This window comes from Theobroma umbraticum, unplaced genomic scaffold (genome assembly GCF_002168275.2).
Source record: "Theobroma umbraticum cultivar Fairchild unplaced genomic scaffold, ASM216827v3 scaffold_4.1, whole genome shotgun sequence".
Classification (NCBI taxonomy): Eukaryota; Viridiplantae; Streptophyta; class Magnoliopsida; order Malvales; family Malvaceae; genus Theobroma; species Theobroma umbraticum.
The window spans coordinates 4,548,030-4,567,100 of NW_018397258.1; the positions used below are offsets into that span (position 1 = coordinate 4,548,030).

A 19,071-nucleotide genomic window follows, 5' to 3' on the forward strand; every position below is an offset into this window, starting at 1 on the left:
ACTCCATGCAGCTTTCACCTTTCAGCCTATTTAATTATTATTACAACTATAAGGGCACCAAATTTACCCACAAGACCTCATCTGCTCACACAATGAATTGTCTTTGTCCATTAAGAAAAAGAGACAAAAAAAAAAAAAGAGAAAAAGAAAACTCAGTTGTCAGCCTGAAATATCACAAGTGATCTCAAATTGCACTGAGAAGTATTGATCCAATGAAAGTGCATATGCAATTCCTTTGTTTTCTTGTGAATGTATTAACTCTCCCCCAAATAAGTAAAGTACGAATGACAAGTAGGGGCAAAGGGGAAAAGGGTCTTTCATAGGCACCCATTGAAAGTAAGACCTGTGTTGTTTTCTGTTGGTACAGGGATTTGTTTCTTGCTTTCTTCTTTGTATGGTCTGATTTTTGTTCACGTGGTCAGGATCTTGGCCTGATATTGAAGGCTTTATGGTAAGTCTAAAGATATTGGGTAAATGTACTCACAATGGGAGCATATGAACCAATATGCTTTTGACCCCTGCCAGATGATTTTCTGATGTAGCATACAAGGGGAAATCACTTTCCCCCCTGGTAATGGCAAGGTTACTGCTTTTCAAAAAAAAAAAAAAAGCCACTTATTATTGTAAAACTACTAACACCCAACCGTGATCATTTGTTTCTTTAAAAGCAATACTACTTGCAATTGTTTGTGAGACAATTTAACCACCTTTCATTTAGTACCTACAACTAGTATATTGATGAGAAAGAGCTTATATAGTAATAAGCTTTTACGTGTTTTTAAGTAAAGATATTTCTATAAATAAAAAAAGCTTATAAATACATATTGTAAAGATATTTCTATATTTATTTATATTTTGCTAAGAAAAATAAAGATTTTTGTGCACATATAAAAGCTCTGGGAAAATCCAAAAAGCAGAAGAACCCATCCGTTATCTTGGAAGCTACAAATTCCGAAGTTTAGCCCTTTCCCCTCCGTTTCCTGGCACAGCGCAGCGTATCTTGCTAAAAATGCCACGCAATACCAATTGTAAACCTCACAACCTATTCCAGTTCTGGGAGAGGAAAAATAACAAAAGGAAAAAACTTGACGTTCCGTGAAAGAATTAGAGAATTGAAGCAAAAGGTGCAATAAATGTTTGCAATAAATGGAAGCACAAACACACTGACGGTCTGTTGCAACAAACTCATTGACAACGGACCTGAGACTTGGCTTCCCTCTTTCCCTTCCTCCCTTATATTCACGGGATTTCTCGCAGGTTTCATGACTATACTTTGAAAGGAGCACCCTTACCTGCTTTGCTTTCTTGAAAACTCTGGGGTTTCTTTGCTTTCTTGTAAGCATCAGTCTCTGGGTTTCTTTTTTTTTCTTTTCCCTTTTTTGGCAAGTTGCGCCAACGGTTTTCTAAAGGTTGTTTTACTTTCGGGTCATGCATATTTAGTGGGCTGTTGGTATTTGTTTTATTTTAATATTTACATATATGTCCTTTAAGTGCTCACTTACTTTGGCCATACAAGATTTCAGGTTTGGATTTCTGTCAGCTGGTGAAAGTTATCAGAAGTTGAACTTGTTTCGTTTCTACTTCCTTTTGTGTTTGATTTGAAGTGAACTTTGAAAATCATGTTTGTTTGATTTTTATCACCTTTTTGTCCATATATATTAGTTAGCACCATTCATGACTCGTAATTTTCTCTTCTGTACTTTGCCATTGACCTCACTGTCTCAGTTAATGCTATTTAATGGCTTAATTGGGATGGAAGACTTGATTCCTTGTTTTCCTGTTCATTGACCTGATAGTTGCTATATATTTTTTGCCATATGTTGAACTACACTTGGTTTTGTTTAGTCTTTTGCAAGTCACTTATGTGCGAAGAGTTTTCCCTGCAGAAATTCTGTCGATGGAAGAAATGAAAGTTTTTTCAGTTAAGGTGGAGGATGGAAGAGAGGGACAAGATGGGAAGCCATCAGTTGGTCCCATATATCGTAACTTACTTGCCAAGAATGGGTATCCTCCACCTGATCCCGATATGTCTACTACTTGGAGTCTTTTCAGGTAACTGTGTACGTTGGGCATTCATTTGTAGTTATTACTTTTCACAGCCTCTTTCATATGGATTTCAGCTGCTTGTTCTTTGGTATACAATTGGAAAACGGAAATATGCTTATATTTTCCACTAAGTTTGCCATATGGTAGATCTTAGGGTTTGAAGTGAAAGCTATGTTGATCTTATATTAACATCTTGGGGCAATCCAATAATACTGGATGATGTTAAAAATAAAATTAAAGAAGAAAAAACAGGGGGAAAAAGCCTAAAGGAAGGCCTTATCTAGTGTATGAATTAGACTAATGAAGTTGCAAGTTCACTGTGTGGTGACTTTGGCCTAAACTATTCTTGCACAAACTAAATATCTTAGCATACTAGTAGTTTCTTTTTTAGTGTTTGTTTTTTGCCTTTTTGACAACAATAAGGATCTTCATGTGCAGTTCATCTGTTCGGAAGCACAGTGGGAACAGGATGCTTGGATGGCGAAAAATGGTTGATGGAAAGGTAGAATTTATGTTTAAAAGCAGTTTCAGTATTTGGATGAGATTTGTACAAGCTGCTTCTTGACTTTGTTTAGTCTTTAGGCGGGCGCTTACATCTGGAAGACATACAAGGAAGTTTATGATGAAGTTCTGCACATTGGTTCTGCATTGCGAGCATCTGGTGCTGAACCTGTAAGGATAATTATGTCCTTATTTCGAGGCCTTGTAATTTGCATGATCTTTCGATGAAAATTTGGGAGCAAAGCAACATTAGTTTTTTCTCTGATCTTTTCTCTCCGCTGTCTTCCTTGCATTCTTGTGGCAGGGCTGTCGGATTGGGATTTATGGAGCAAACTGCCCACAGTGGATTCTAGCAATGGAGGTGTGCTTTCAGACTTTCTGTATGAAGTGTTTACCTGAAGTTTTAAATAATAACTTTTTTTTTTCCGTCCTTTCATGGGCATATCCTGACAGCTATTGTTAAGTTCACTATTTTTATGAACGTTCTTGCATCAAATGCAAAAATCTTTCTGAATTCAGGGTAACTATTGTATCAAATATAAAATCTATTTAAAATAGTGAGCTTTCAAGTGCCCTTTGGGCACTCGTTGGAAAGGCCCTGTAACCTTTATCCTTTTTCCGATGTTTGTAGGCTTGTGGTGCCCACAGTGTGGTTTGTGTGCCTCTCTATGATACTCTGGGTAAATGCCTCTCGAGAAATTTCCTTCTTTCACTGTAAATTTTATGATCTCTCCCTGCACAAGCCAACTTCTTTTTTTTTTTTTTTTTAATTTGATTGTTTGACATTTGAGATTCTTAATGCCCCCATTGTCTATTGCAATTGCAATAATGAAACTTTGGGGCTAACAAGTACAAAAGCAGTTCAAGATACACTTGTTCAATCACCCTTCCTAAACCCCATTATAGTGAGATCTTTTCTGGTTAATAAGTTAGTTAACCTAGGAGATTCTTAGTTGATCTTTGTAGAAGGTGTTTCCACCATACATGATGATGTACATATAGTTTGGACCATTAGGATGAATGCCACCTTCTACTGCTATTTGTTGGTCTCACTGTGGATTTGAGTGGTGTGGAATATTCAACTCCTTTTGCATTCTAGTCTAGATGATACAATTGAACTAATTAGCATTATGCTTGAAGGATACTAGCTGACAATCTTCAAATTGGCTGAATGCATCAATTAGTGTATTTCTGTGCATGTTGCCAGATGTTTTTCTGATATCAGTTGTACATTATTCAGATCTTAAATTGGTCAGCAACCATAGCGTAATCTTAAGCTTCCTTTTCTTGTAACTTGTGTGCAGGGCCAGGAGCTGTCAATTTTATTATAGATCATGCAGAGGTTGATTTTGTATTTGTACAAGACATAAAAGTAAAAGAAGTAAGCTAAACAAAGTGACTTTTATTTGGTTTAACTAATGTCCTTTTCCATATTACCGTCCAATTTCAAAATCAACATTCTGGTTTTACCCATGCCTTTGCAGCTTTTGGATCCAAATTGTAAATCTGCTCAACGGCTGAAAGGTGAAAAATGACTAAATAAACTTTAGTTTGCTGAAACTGCTAAGGCTCTGTTCTGAGTTTTATTCTGGTGGCAGCAATGGTTTGCTTCACCTCATTGACCGAGGAAAACAATGCTAAGGCATCTCAATTGGGGATTAAGGCGTACTCATGGATCGAGTTTCTCTGCATGGTTAGGTTTCAGTCTTAATTTCAATATTCTGAGACAGAGAGAGATTAACTCAACTTCCGATGGACTAAAATATTCATTTTCTTTTTCATTTTTGGGGTGGCAATGTTTTGTAACTGTTTATTCCATCCTAAAACTTTCTCGTGCTAGTATAACAACATATGCTAAAAATTTAGATTGCATTATGGAAAAATCTATTTAGAGGTACCATGTTTTCTGCACATTTTAGTCTTTTAAATGTGAATTCCAGCAGAACTTTTACAGACTAATCATCAATTTGACTTATTGATTTTGCATCAAAATCTACCATACTAAAATCTGTTGAAATTCATTTTCACCTTTTTAGATGTTGTGAGAGACTTTTTCGTGCAATTAGTTTTTCTATTCTTTCCTATATTTTATTTTGGGGCCTATCCTTTCATCAGGGAAAGAAAAATCCACACGAGACTTCGCCACCTCAACCATTTAACATTTGCACAATTATGTATACAAGTGGCACCAGTGGAGATCCTAAAGGTGTTGTGTTAACACATGAAACAATTGCAACATTTGTATATGGGGTTGATCTTTTCCTGGATCAATTTGAAGACAAGGTATATTTAATGCTTGAACTTCATAGAGACTATCTCTAGAAGATATAATTTTCTCCTGTTGTTCAAGTAGTATAAGGGTATTCTTTCTTGCTAATGTTAACTTTGTGTTAAAACTGCATGGTGCTCTTACATGTGCCTTTTGTATAAGTATAATGTTGGTTCACGTTCCTGATATATCCTTTTCTTAAGCAGATGACAGTGAATGATGTATATTTGTCCTTCCTGCCCCTTGCTCATATCCTTGACCGCGTGATTGAGGAATACTTTTTCCATAGAGGAGCATCTGTCGGCTACTATCATGGGGTCTGCTTCTGGAACTCTGTTTCTTAAACATATCAGCAACTCTTTGGGTCTGTACTTACATGTGAAGAATAGACAAGAGAGGAGAAAATGATTTGAAGTTATCATTGACAATGAAAACCTTAGTATTCTCATTTTTGGTTGAGGAAATTTAAAACAAGAGGGGGGTGGAGAGGGGGGGGGGAGGGTGCCCCTGCCATGCACCCTGAGGGGAGGGAGTCTGGGTTTGTTAAGGACATTATGAACTTTTAATCAATAAGCATTAGTGAAGTAACAGTCACAGCAGGATGTTAACACCTTGAATGGTGCTTACCATGCCAGAGGTATGGTGATGGTGGAATTATGGAGAGAGAAGCATAGGACCATAGATAGGAGGAAAAAGAGAATGGATATTGTGATTCTCTCTGTCCACAAACCAAATGCTCACATATGATCTTCCTTACCAAATTAAATGTGCCTGATTAGTCATAAATACTCATACTTTTGTAAAATCAGTGCAATTAAAAATTGATCATAACATTTTTTCGAAAATATGTTTGCTCTTGTAGAACTTGAAGGAACTGCGGGATGATATAACGGAGTTGAAGCCAACGTTTTTAGCTGGTGTGCCCCGAGTTTTTGATATGATTCATGAAGGCAAGCCATTGGAAAACTTTTATATGCTGATTGATTTGAAGTGGCAATGATTCACCCATCAAAACTTATCTGTTTTTAGGTATTAAAAAGGCACTTGAAGAATTGAGTCCGTTGCGGAGGCGAATTTTTGACTTTCTCTACAAATAGTAAGGCAGTCTTCCCTGCAAAGAGTAACTTAGTCCCTTCTACTCTTGTAGTAAAAGTGCATATAAAATGACCAAGATGCTGATGCATTCTTGTTTTGGTTACAGCAAACTTTCTTGGATGAATCGTGGATATAAACATAAACAGGCATCACCTTTAGCAGATTTATTGGCCTTCAGGAAGGTAGTGTTTGGTCTGCTTTAAAAGCTTACTCTTTTATATGAAAATTTGGCGATATTTGGAAGCTTGATGATTGCCATGCATCTATGTTCAACATTGTGGAACCTTGAGTGATGGGTCTAAGTTACACCAATGTACGATTCGTCTGTTTTGCATTGTTGATAATGGCTGTAAAATTTCAGTGCTACCTTGTCTTTGGCTTTATAATTCTGGACGCTAATTTAAAACAAGACCAACTCTCCCCGATGCATCGCCTTTGCCATTCCCTTGAAAGTGTGTTTTTAAAGCTTCAGAGAAAATAATCTCTCAACCACCTAACCTGTTATCATCTTTTTGTCCATTTTTCTAGGTGAAAGCTAAGTTAGGTGGTCGGCTTCGATTATTAATATCTGGAGGTGCACCATTGAGCTCTGAAGTAGAGGAATTCCTGCGGGTCACTTGTTGTGCATTTGTTGTCCAAGGCTATGGTAAATTCCTGTCTATAGCAGCATATAAAATTTGGCACATGCTATCTAGGTTCTGTTAAGACAGTTAAAGAAAGAGGTAAGAAAGGGGTCTGTCTTGATTGTTAGAAAGTGTAAACTTCTGCTGCAGTTCGTAGCACTTTGGGAAGAAAATAAATTATTATATTGAGTTTATCTCTTAGTTCACCTTCAAAACGACAATTTAGCTATATCCTATTATACTCTCTTGGTAAAACATCATGGATATTTTCATTTTTCTCTTATTTATTTATATTTAAAGTTCCCTATTCCTACAGGCATCGCTTGTTAAAGTTTGGCGTATAGGTTGCCTTGGGTGTTTTGATGGTTTCTCTAGGCAGAATGCTGATCAGATTTTAAAATTTCCATTGAACAAATTGCATTGTGGTTCATTTAGGATTGACAGAAACTTGTGGAGCTTGCGCTGTTGGCTATCCAGATGAGATGTGCATGGTTGGTACCGTTGGGCCCCCAGCTGTGTACAATGAGTTGCGCCTGGAGGAGGTTTCAGAGATGGGCTACAATCCACTAGGAAATCCTCCTTGTGGTGAGATATGCGTGAGAGGGAAGACTATTTTTTCTGAATATTATAAAAATCCTGAACTGACTAGAGAATCTATAAAGGATGGATGGTTTCATACAGGTTGGCGGTTCAATTTCCTGTCAAACTAACAAACTGACCTTTAATAACTAATCTTGCATTCTAATTTCCCCGTTCTTTGATATTCTCAGGAGACATAGGGAAAATGCTTCCTAATGGAGTTGTTAAGATTATCGATAGGAAGAAAAATCTTATTAAGCTCTCCCAGGGAGAGTACGTGGCGCTAGAGTATTTGGAAAATGTTTATGGAGTCACTCCAATTGTTGATGACGTGAGAATCTCTTCTGATTAGTTTCTTAATTGATTGTACAAAGAAGTAATGTGATTTAAATTACGTTTGCCACGGTTTCTTTAGGTATGGGTCTATGGAAATAGCTTCAAGTCAATGCTAGTTGCTGTAGTTGTGCTACATGAGGATAATGCTAAAAAGTGGGCAAACTTAAATGGTCACACAGCTTCACTCTCTGAGCTCTGCTCTGTCAATCAGCTACAGAGTTATGTCCTCTCAGAGCTTAAATCCACAGCTGAGAAAAACAAGGTAATATCTTAAATTCAAGCCATCTCATTACTGGAGAATTGAAATTTTTGGGTACGTTTTACTAGTTCTTTTTCCTTGTGTGTTCCGTTGAAATTGAAATCTTGGGGGTCTTAACTGAAAGGCATAGATCAGTGGCCTTATGCAAAACTTAGAAATAATCTACCGTTCTGCTGCTGCAATAGTTTTTATTATAAGATATCCAAGTATGTTTTCCTCCAAATTCTTGCATGCCAAAACACATGCATGTATGTATGTAGAGAAAGCAAAACTTTCACATAAGAATGCATTCAGAACAACAGCTTATAACTACCCACATTATGAAAATTGGGGTTCCTGAATAGAACTTTCTTTTATTCTTAACCACTTCATGAATTACTATATATGCTTTCAGCATATGCAAGGTAAACCTCATCAGTTTTTGTATTTTATTTCATGATCGTTAAGCCCCTCTTAACATCCTTCATAATCACTGTTACACCAAGACCAAGCAGCCCCTTTCTTCCTCTTATTCATTTAATTTTTCGTTTATTCACTTCTGTATGTTCTGAAAACCAGATGAGAGGTTTTGAATTTATCAAAGGAGTCATCTTGGAACCCTACCCATTTGACATGGAAAGAGATCTAGTGACTGCAACATTGAAGAAAAAAAGAAACAACCTGCTTAAATATTATCAGGTAATTTGCGTAACTTTGACATTTTTTTTCATATGCTTCTTTCTAGCAAAGGTCCGAGAGACGAAAAAGTTATTTTACGTTATATTGAGCAGGCCGAAATTGATGCACTCTATCAAAAGTTGACTGCAAAGAAGTGAAGCTGAAGCTAAAGTTTATGTGTCTATGCTATGGGAATAACCTCCCACTATCATCGTTACTGCAAGATAGATGTAACTTTTGCAAATCAAAGTGTAGAAATAGTTGGGACAAAAAAATGGTGTTACAAGCTTGTGTTGATGAATGCCCGTACTATTCTTATTTTATCAGTCAATGAATTTATTTATTATATACGAACATAGAGGTTCCTAAGAGCACTTGAACACTGGAAACCAGGAATGTTCATGACATAGTGCATACACGCCTAGAGTACCATACTACAAATTAAAAAAAATTGTCATCTACATACAACCACATGAAAGTAAATGATTAATATTTGATGTATCTATATACGGTTAGGTCACCAAATGCAAATCCTTTTAATGAAGTAAAATATTTAATACATTTATAGTTGTTAGATTAAATCCTAATATCTCATTAATCACCTAAAAAGAATAAGATCATATTTTATTCTTTGGAAATAATATCTCAAAATAAATCAACAGCAAACATGACCCTGCGAAGCATATGGAACAATCTACACCGAGCCAAAATTGTGAAATCTGCATCAACAAACAGTCAGCGCCGCACGTAATCTAGCACTTGCTCTGCACGTAAACTTTTTTGACATCAACCTCACCACCACATAACGAAGAATTCTCTTCAAACAATCCAAAGCTTATCCATCAAACGCTTGATCCACTACCATAAGAGCAGGTGTGGACATTGAAACAGAACACGCCTTAAACAAGAGCTGTACTGCCTACCAGCACCAAAAACTCAAGACTCCTCACTAACACAGACATTACGCAAGAAAGAAAAGTTGTAACACCTCAACGCCGAAATCCCAATTCCCTTCAAGCACCTGAAACAAAAAATTTCATCTACATCGTGAACAAAAAACCACCCGGGCTTTTATGCTCTCCTTTCCAATGCAACCTCTTTGCCATTACTTATAATCTTCACCGGACTCCGTGAGACCATCCTAAACCAATAGAAAGCAAACAACCCATCCAATACACAACAGCATTAGAAACAACATAGAAACCATCACCTGATTTCTTCTAGAAGAAATCATCAATCGGCTCCAAAACCACCATAGAACAGGAGTCATCAAATGATCACCACATGCATATCAACACTAGAAACAACATAGAAGTCAAACCTCAGATTTCACTCAACAGAAACCCCATGGAACAAAGGGCATTAAACACCAAAACAACATAACTCTAACCCCAATTCACCTGACAGTAACCATCAAACGTTTCCAAACCATCATAAGAACAAAATCCATTACCACCTTTTCACTAATTTTTTGGATTAAAATTGATGGTGGGCTCAAATAACCACCTCACTCAACACCTTGTTACTCTTCAATGATATCTGCCGTACTTCACCGTTTGAATCCGACATCCCGCCACCATAGCACCTTCAAACTTCAATCAACCCTTTCTATAACTTGGGACGGTAAAGCGTCAAGTGGCTTTCCCTTACTTGGGTGCCCATAGCAGAACGGGCTTCCTATTTTTTCTGCCCAGTTCACTATGAGGCCCACCATTACCGGACGCTGTTCACTTCCCCTTTAAACTACAGTTGGAATGGACCCATGAGCCTGTTCGGGTACTTGGGCTCCTATTAAAATAACACTTTGGTCTCTGTCAACAGTTCAATCTGTGATCCTCCTAAGACAGGCCCAATCTACTGACTTCGTAACCGAGCAACAGCACCTGTGTCTCCTTCCTTCCTGGTCTAAGCCGTTCATCTTCTACGTCGATAAGCTCCTGCAACTCTTTACCGTTCACTCACAGTGGATTAATACATCCCACCTTCCATTTGCAATAGACTCGTTACTTCCATTTGACTTGTTTTCCATTCCAGTGAACTAGAAGCCGAGGGGAATTCAATCGAAACTTCAGGAAATATTTCATGAACGAACATATCATATGTTCTATTACCAACATGTAATTGCACCTTCTCATCAATTTTGTACTTCAGGTGGGAATGTGGAAGAAGAATCCAATTTCATGGAATTCTTTGATAGGAGGTTATGTAAGACAAGGGCTCGGAAGAAGAGCATTGGAGGAATTGGACGGAATGATGAACAGTGGTTTCAGACCTAATCAGGTTACATTTGTTAACATTTTATATGTATGTAGGGATAATGGGTTGGTTGAAGAAGGTGAGAGGCACTTCAACTCCATGGGCCAGAAATATAAAATACAAGCAGGGTTGGAGCATTATGCTTGTATGGTGGAGATCTATGGGAAAGCAGGTCAGCTGGATAAAGCAGAGAAATTGATAAAGGGTATGACATTTGAGTCTGATGTAATTGTTTGGGATGCATTTAGTAGAGCCTTTTGTTTGCACTCAGGTTTGGAACTTTGTGAATTTGCCACAGAAGGTATTTCAAAATTGAAAATGAATTATCCTGCAGCTTTTTCAGCATTAATAAGATCCATACTGAAACACGGACGTGGAGTAGTCTTAACTGAACTGAGGCCCTAGAAGCAGATGAACGAAAAAGAGAAATACTTCAAAACAGAAGGCTCATAGTCGGGTTGAATCCCTGTGAAAGTGAAATGAACCAATATGGCTGTACACCCTTTAGTACAATAGGCTTCTTAGGTGCAAACCCTTCGCCTGGGTGCCTGACTAGTTTAGCCTTTTGGACTCGACATCTGGATTTGTATAGATGATGTTTTGATTTGTGAGAAATTGGTATCCAGATTGTGATTACCACGATCTCATGGATCTAGGTTTCTTTGGGGGCTACAAGTGAGAAAAATAAAATAGAACAGTTTTTGATTCTTTGGTCGCTAATTTTAGCAAAGAACCCTGAATTATATGAAACATTAAGAATGTTTTGGCATTGGCTCATCATGTAGAGTTGAAGATTCGAGGTGAATTCTTAGGTGGTTTTCATATCAAAGCCTCAAGCATGATTTGATATCAGCTCATTATAATCAAGGAACCTTCATAACCAGTGCTCCATTAAGATAAACCTGAAACTTTTCCGCCTCAACTGCTGCACTCATAACAGCTAGCTTAAGGTCAGGTCGATACTTTCAACACTTCTTTCAGAAGCACAAACAGCACATCTGTAGCCAGAGTCCGTTCATGGGCCTCATAAAAAATAATCATTTTATATCTTTCCAAAAGAGGATCACTCATTCCTTCCCTTACAAGCATACCATTCGTTAGATACTGGCCAAAACATCCCAAAAAAGAAAGAACTTTTCCACTCATGTAGAAGCAATTGAGCGAGTGATAATGCCAGAGTCTTCAAAAATATGCTATAACAAACCTCCTGTCTAATAGTTACATCCATCTCTTGCAGCTCAACGCGAAACAGAAATTGCAGCCACTCTTCCAGGCTGAGTGCAAGCAATTATCATCTTTCAGCATTTATCTGGAGTTTCAAGAACAACAGCTTCCAAGACAAACTAAGGAATCTGTGAAACAGAAATATCCTTAGTCAATTCCACAAAGTGAACCATACAATATCTAGCGTCACCAAAAACGTCGAGTGAGTAGTTTTTTTCATCATGAATGCGAACCGAATGACAAAGATTGACCTTTTCAACTGCTTAATTGTTAAACGCGGAGGTTTTCCCACAAATTGAAACCCTTTTACCATGTTCAATGAGGAACCTATAATCCAAGCTAAGAAATGAACACAAAACAACTCATGTTCACAGTGAAAAAAAGAAAGAGTAAATTTTTGCTCCCCTGAAACAAACCTGAGTGGTTTTACCAGCACCAGCTCATCCACCAAGATTAGTGTCTGATTAGATTGCAAAGCTTGCAAAACTCATGCTTCTGCTGCTAAACAGGCAGAGTCTTCCTATTTTCAAGTATCTTGTAATACCTCTGCGAGTAAGGCCTGTAATTCCATTTATTGATCACGTAGTCTCCATTCAGAGTGGCTTCAACTCCGTTGTATACTTGACACTGCCATAGATTCCTTCTCCAACCAGCAGAGACTTTGGAAACTGCCTTTCGAGGCAAAAATCTTCATCAGAAACAGCTCTTGCTGGCATTGCTTGCAGATGAGGCCCATATCTAAGCACCCTACGAATCAGAACTTGCCATTTTAACTTCTTCACATGTACTCGTCAAGTGACCAAATTTTTCACAGCCAAAACAAGAATCCCACAGCTTGTCATGCTTGAACTCTGCCCACACTCTCTCTCAGCCTATCTCGGGCACCCAGCAGTTGACGGATTCAGAGCATCAACTGAAACTCTGACCCTCAAAATACCTCTCCTAACAATTCCTTCTCAACAAAGAGGATCTTCAGCTTCTAACAAATCTCCTATCTCTCTACCAATCTTCTCAGCATTCTGTTCAGTAAGCAATTTTAAAGGAATGTTCTGAACCTGGACCCAAAACGGGATTCTAAATGAATCAATTTCGTTGAGTTCTTTATCAAGTCGCCATTTTTGAGAAATAAGATAAAAAACCAACAGAGACAAGGGCATTCCTCGAGGGCCCTCGTCATTACCTTCTCATTAACAAACAAAATTCCATAAACATCACTCTTAATTCCTTCATGACAGGTGCTTCATCCATAGACCACCAGCATTTCGGGATTAGCTGGAAATACTATTGTTTACCACTGTGAATCTGGTTGCGTGGAAAACTTGGGACTTGGTGAAACTAATACAGAACGGGAGGCGAACGAAAAGAGTCGCCTATAATGCAAGTTTCCTCACTTTTCTCCTGCCAAAACGTATTTTTATTCTTTTAAATTTCCTATAACTGGTCCAATAGTTATATATACATATATATACATATATATCATCCTAAGACCGAACCCCAGACCCCAATGCTCTCGGGCTTTAGGCAGTCCAAACCAAGTCGAGCCCAGCCTCATAGACAATGCAGAGACAATCAAAAGCTTCATACCCTAAAGATAATGTTCTTCCTAATCTTGCATGGTTATAGAAGCAATGCATCAAACAGAAGACAACAGCATGACTCGAATTAAAAAACTGGGGAAAGTTTCAGAATTATTCAGCGAAGATTAAGTCCCCGAGATAAAAGCAGGAGAGTTCAATTTATTACAGGGAATGAGACCAAGCGCTGGTTAACCGAGACTTACTAGCTCCAAAATCAATCTCTTTTCTCCTTTTTCCTTTTGGACCATTTCAATTGTTCAACAACTAAATGATAAAAATAGCAACTAAACAAATTTGGAATGATAGTACAATAGTAAAAGATAGGGACGAACGTCCTACTCTTATAATGATACAAGAAATTTTGCTATCTTCCAATTTGTCCACCAACATATGGAATAACGCAATAGCACCATAGAAAAATTGCAGTCAAAACAACTCGTATGGATGTAAGCTTCATCTTCTGTTCCTACTCTCCTCTCTATCCTTCTCCTTTTTCTTGTAAAGCTTTTCAAGAACTCGCTTGGCCTCACACTGTGGGAAGTTTTCAAGATCATAATAATGCGGTGCTATATCAACTAACCTGTATTCATCACAGATGCATGTATATTTATCAATTATCAATTAATCGAAGAAAATTTTTTTAGAACTATTTCAGGGTTTCTAAATTCCCTTAAGTCATAGCTCTTTCTCCTTGGATCATGAGCTACCAGGAAGAAACAATCACAACCACAAGTGACAACTATAGGGAAGGAGAGACTAACCATTCACCACGAATGTCTGTCACAGTACGAATAAAATTCCGGCTTGTCAGGACATACTCATTGTAGATGACCCACTCTGGCTTGTGATCCAGGCAATTTGATGGATGCAAGTGCACCACCTGCAAAATAAATAGGGCAACAAACCCTGTTACATCCCTCCCGTGCATCTCCAAAATGGGGGAAGACTTTGCCAAGAAAGAAAACATGTTAAGAAAACAGAAAGATAACATTGTACTGACTTGGTTGTCTTTAACTGTCAAGTAGTGCCCCGTGCGCTCCAGATGAGCTACCTGCATAAAATACCCAGCAAGCATAGCCTTTCTAATGTTGACGTAGTAGTCACGGCTGTTGAAATCAGTGCTGCACAGCTTGAGGTTAAACCTGGCCATTATGCGCACCAGCTGTTGTCTAACATTATCAGCAGCCTTCAGTGCTCTATGGTTGATAAAATTCTCATAGCACCAAGATGAATCCTCGTCTGCAGTTTTTTCACAGATTGTAAGACTCTTAGATCAATTGCTGCTAGCAAATAAATTTCAGTCATCTTTAGGGAAAAGGATCTAAGTACTTACTGTTTTGTCTGTAAGCATGGTACACATTCAAAAGCGTAAGATGATCCCCATCAATGTGCCCAAACCTAGCTTTTGCTTCATCTGCAGCTTTTTGTGCCTCCCTAGGCCGGACAAAGCAATTGGGTACTAAAGAAAGAATTTAGTTATCACAGAAGAGGCCCACGGTAGGTCAGCAGAGGCATACAGGCGAGAGGACACCATTTGCTTCATGAGAGAATACTGAGAAACTGCAACTATCTGCATCAGCACTTACTTAGAAATCCTATGGTGCATGCCAACGGGGGACATGGAACCCAGACAAGACAGTTGCTGATGACAACCTAGGACACATTACAACTTTAGCTGTATCAATGCATACAAGTGTATGCATGTAAACAGCTAAACATCCAGTGTTGTGCACAAGCCTCTGTGCAAACTATTCAGGTAGGGGGACAATATCAAGAATGATAAGAGCCCCATGACAACCACTTCCTAAGACGTGACTCAACACAAACACAGAAAAGCATGCTAGAAAGCAAATAAAAATACCTGAAAGCATGGCAGCAATTGAAAGAATCTCATTTGAACAGTTGAATTCAGAACTAACAACGAGCATCTTTGACATTTGAGGATCCAAGGGGAATTCACTCATGATCTCTCCCAACTTTGTTAAGTTCCCATCATCATCCAATGCTCCCAAGTAATTCAACACTTCCAATGCCCGCATCAATGTCTCTGGAGCAGGTGGGTCCATAAAATCAAAATGCACCAGATCATCGATTCCCAGTTTCTTCAAAGTGAGAACTGTATTTGCAAGGTTTGATCTTAATATTTCAGGATAGGTCTGTGGCTGCAGATCATTACTGAAACTCTTCTCAGTGTATAGCCTGAAACATTTTCCAGGTTGAGTTCTTCCAGCACGACCAGATCTTTGGTGTGCACTTGCCTTTGATATCGGAGATACCAGCAAGGATTCAACACGCACTCGTGGGTTATAAACCTTTTGTTTAGCAAACCCTGGGTCAATAACATAAACAATGCCATCTATAGTCAAGGAAGTTTCAGCAATGTTTGTTGACACCACAATCTTCCTTCCAGGAGGACCATCCTCCTTCACAGGAGGTGGAGCAGGTTCAAAAATTTTCTGTTGCATTGCTGGTGGAAGAGTTGAATATAAAGGCACTACTTTAACAGGTCCCACTTGATCCCCCATGTTTCCAACTTCTTTAGTTATTTTACGACATGCGTCTTCTATCTCCTCCTCTCCAGTCAGGAAAACAAGTATGTCACCAGGAGGTTCACACATGTGTATCTGCACAACAGTCCGAATTGCAGCCTCCAAGTAATCCCTTTCAGGTTCCTGAGTGTAGAATATCTCCACAGCGTGAAGCCTACCAGGAACCTTCATAAGTGGAGCGCCATTAAAATAACCCTGAAACTTTTCTGCCTCAAGCGTTGCACTCATAACAACTAGCTTAAGATCAGTTCGATTCTTCAACACTTCTTTCAGAAGCCCAAATAGCACATCCGTCGCCAAAGTTCTTTCATGGGCTTCATCAAGAATAATAACTTTGTATCTTTCTAAAAGAGGATCAGTCATCGCTTCCCTTAAAAGCATACCATCAGTTAGATACCTGACAAGTAAAAAAAACCTTAACATCGCTAGTTCATATCCATGTAGACACCACACAATACCCAATATGTTAACAAGAAAGATAAGCTTACTTTAAAACAGTTCTTGCACTACTGCAATCTTCAAAACGAATACTATAACCAACCTCCTCTCCAATAGTTACATCCATTTCTTCAGCAACACGCCGCGAAACGGACATTGCAGCCACTCTTCGTGGCTGTGTACACGCAATCATCATTTTCCTCCGCTTATCTGGAGTTTCTATATCCACAGCGTCCAATACAAACTGAGGTATCTGTACAACAAAAAAAACCTAGAAATCTAACTCCCTAATTCTTTCCTCAAATAGAAATCCGTAATAATTGTTCGTAGTAAATCAGAATGAATTGCAAAAATTTACAGCTGAAAAAGTTGGGATTTCAATTTTTCGTTTCACTGACCTGAGTAGTTTTACCGCTACCGGTTTCACCGACTAAGATAAGCGTTTGATTGGCTTTCAACACTTGCAAAAACTCCTCTTTCTGTTGCCAAACAGGGAGCGTTTTCCTCTTCTCCAAAATCTCGTAATACCTTTGCGAATAAGGCCTTCCATTCCACTTGTTGATCGAGCTGTTGACGTTCATCGCCGCTAACCCCCCGCCGTTCGATTTCGAGATCTTAGCCGATGTCTCATCCACCACATCGAACAAGCTCACCTTCCTCTTCCTCTCCGTACCCATCCAAAACCCTAAACGTTATGGAAAGGGAAATTTGATTCGGTCGGTTGAGAAAAATTCCTCTTTTAAAAATAATGAAAACCCTAGAAGTTGAACTCAGGGTTGGGGAAAAGAGAGGGAGGCTAGGGTAATATGGGTTGGGTAATTCATCATTTCAGTTATAATAGTATGACACTAGTTGAAAAGAGAGAGGGAGAAGAACTTACCAGATTTACTGATCGGTCCCTAGTATTGGATTTATTTACTTGGGGACCTTGCCTAATAAACCGACAACCTCAAAAGTTTTGGCGGCCCATATTTATTCATGTTTAATTATTATTTTATTCGTTTTAATACTCCTTTTAAGGCAAGGACCCTCAGGCCGAGGCGGCTACAAATCTGGTGTGGGCCCATTTAATTGGATCTTAACGAAATGGACTCTCGAATCCATTTCCCCAAGTGTCCAGCCAGAGTCTCACTACTTGAGCCTTCTAAGATTTGGGTCAGCCCAAGAACAAGCACCCAATCTTTTCTGCCATCTTTTAACTTCTTCGGCTCCATTTTTCTTTTTGGGTTCATTTTGTAATGGTTGATTGTCCATTCAGCGTCTCATTGAAGGCTTTTGCCCAGTATACTCTCATCTTCACCTTTACATTTTTTAATTACAATTTTAATAACTTCTTTTACTAAGAGTATAAGATTAACTTGTGAGCTTAAAGATATTTTTGGAATTTATTTGTAATAATATTTTATTAATCACATTTATAACTTATCAAAATTAAAGAAATGTGATTTGTTAATTGCTGAAATTCTTCTCTCTTTTCACTTTGTTGTCATCACACTTGCAAGCTATAATTTATTTATTTATTATTATTTCTATGATATACACTAGGTGTGAGTTTGATCTAATTTTATATTAAAAGTATTTCAATGACATAATTGGTTGTTTGTTGCACTAGATGAAATAATTATCTCATGACTTAGTTATTAATTTGATAGCAAACTGTAATATCAACAAAAAGAAAAACAAATTATTATATAATCTATCTATTTGAATTGTTATTTATATCATTTCTCTAAAATTTTGATTGATATAAGAGAAAATGAGGTAATATAGCTAATGACGCGATTAAGAATAAGTTTTGCATTATGGATGAATTGTAAAAAAATATTTAATTATTTGAAAGTTATATTATATTTTGGTGTATTGTCCTTTACATTTAAATTTTTTTCAATGTTATATTAGTAGAAGAATATGAGAAATGATATGCTTACAACAATATAAAACTAATTTAATTTTACAGCCTTTCGTCCATTTTTCTACGTGGTTAATCCATCTGTTGGATTTCATGCTCTATTCACATATATTATGCATGATAAATTTCAAATTAATTAAAAATATCTAACTATTTATTTAATACAATAAAATTTCTATCTTTAAAAATATATTAAAACACTACAACAAATTTAACCAAGGCAGCACATTTTTAAAATATGCAACTAAAAATATTTTTAATGATACTTTTCTTACGCATTTTAGAACATTTTTGTATATCTAATTTCACTAAATAAATTTTTAGATGCATTATGATTAAAATGTAATTACAGAAATTACATACACTAGCAAAAGTTATACTTTTTATATTAAATTTATAATTTTAAAAATAGTATTTTTGACTAATATAACAAGAATATTGGATTTATATTAAACTGTACATATATTACGAGTATGAGTAGGTTGTTAAATTTAACGATAAGCTTGTCAAATTATGAATTGTACGAGAAGTTATAAAAGATAATATATTATATATTTTTATTGACCTAATGACACAAAATTGAAACAAATTAATTCCTGGCTTGGCCTTTGCATTTGCTTGATATCTACAAACTAATGATTTTAAGCATAATTGTTTTTTCAAAAAAAAAAAAGTAATTGTTCTTTCTTATATTCCTAGAATGAGGTTCATTTTCAAATGAAAATGATTTTTATTCATTGGATAGCAATAGCA

The 19,071-nt window shown here is 37.3% G+C and overlaps 2 protein-coding genes across 4 annotated transcripts; one reads left to right on the forward strand and one right to left on the reverse strand.

Moving 5' to 3' along the window:
* The first annotated feature begins 959 nt into the window (after window positions 1–959).
* On the forward strand, window positions 960–8,715 carry LOC110414325 (long chain acyl-CoA synthetase 1-like). Of its 3 annotated transcripts, none has more exons than XM_021425447.1 (20): window positions 960–1,257; window positions 1,887–2,052; window positions 2,485–2,548; window positions 2,629–2,718; window positions 2,852–2,908; window positions 3,179–3,227; window positions 3,852–3,928; window positions 4,032–4,071; window positions 4,146–4,240; window positions 4,663–4,830; window positions 5,023–5,133; window positions 5,679–5,766; window positions 5,846–5,912; window positions 6,018–6,093; window positions 6,440–6,557; window positions 6,970–7,215; window positions 7,305–7,444; window positions 7,529–7,711; window positions 8,267–8,386; window positions 8,479–8,715. In XM_021425447.1, exons 1-20 carry the CDS (start codon window positions 1,134–1,136, stop codon window positions 8,521–8,523), a joined length of 2,124 nt encoding a protein of 707 aa, XP_021281122.1. In that variant the 5' UTR covers window positions 960–1,133; the 3' UTR covers window positions 8,524–8,715. The 3 variants fall into 3 exon arrangements, with proteins under 3 accessions (XP_021281122.1, XP_021281124.1, XP_021281125.1); XM_021425449.2 differs by having other exon boundaries at window positions 1,196–1,335; XM_021425450.1 differs by lacking the exon at window positions 960–1,257 and adding an exon at window positions 1,273–1,409.
* A 4,792-nt stretch (window positions 8,716–13,507) lies between these two features.
* Window positions 13,508–17,237, reverse strand: LOC110414215 (putative pre-mRNA-splicing factor ATP-dependent RNA helicase DEAH2). The gene is made up of 7 exons (XM_021425293.2): window positions 16,808–17,237; window positions 16,460–16,662; window positions 15,284–16,368; window positions 14,756–14,881; window positions 14,423–14,661; window positions 14,184–14,302; window positions 13,508–14,002 (listed from the first exon to the last, which is right to left on the reverse strand). The coding sequence occupies exons 1-7, from the start codon at window positions 17,084–17,086 to the stop codon at window positions 13,876–13,878; spliced, it is 2,178 nt and encodes a 725-aa protein (XP_021280968.1). The 5' UTR covers window positions 17,087–17,237; the 3' UTR covers window positions 13,508–13,875.
* Between the last annotated feature and the right edge of the window lie 1,834 nt (window positions 17,238–19,071).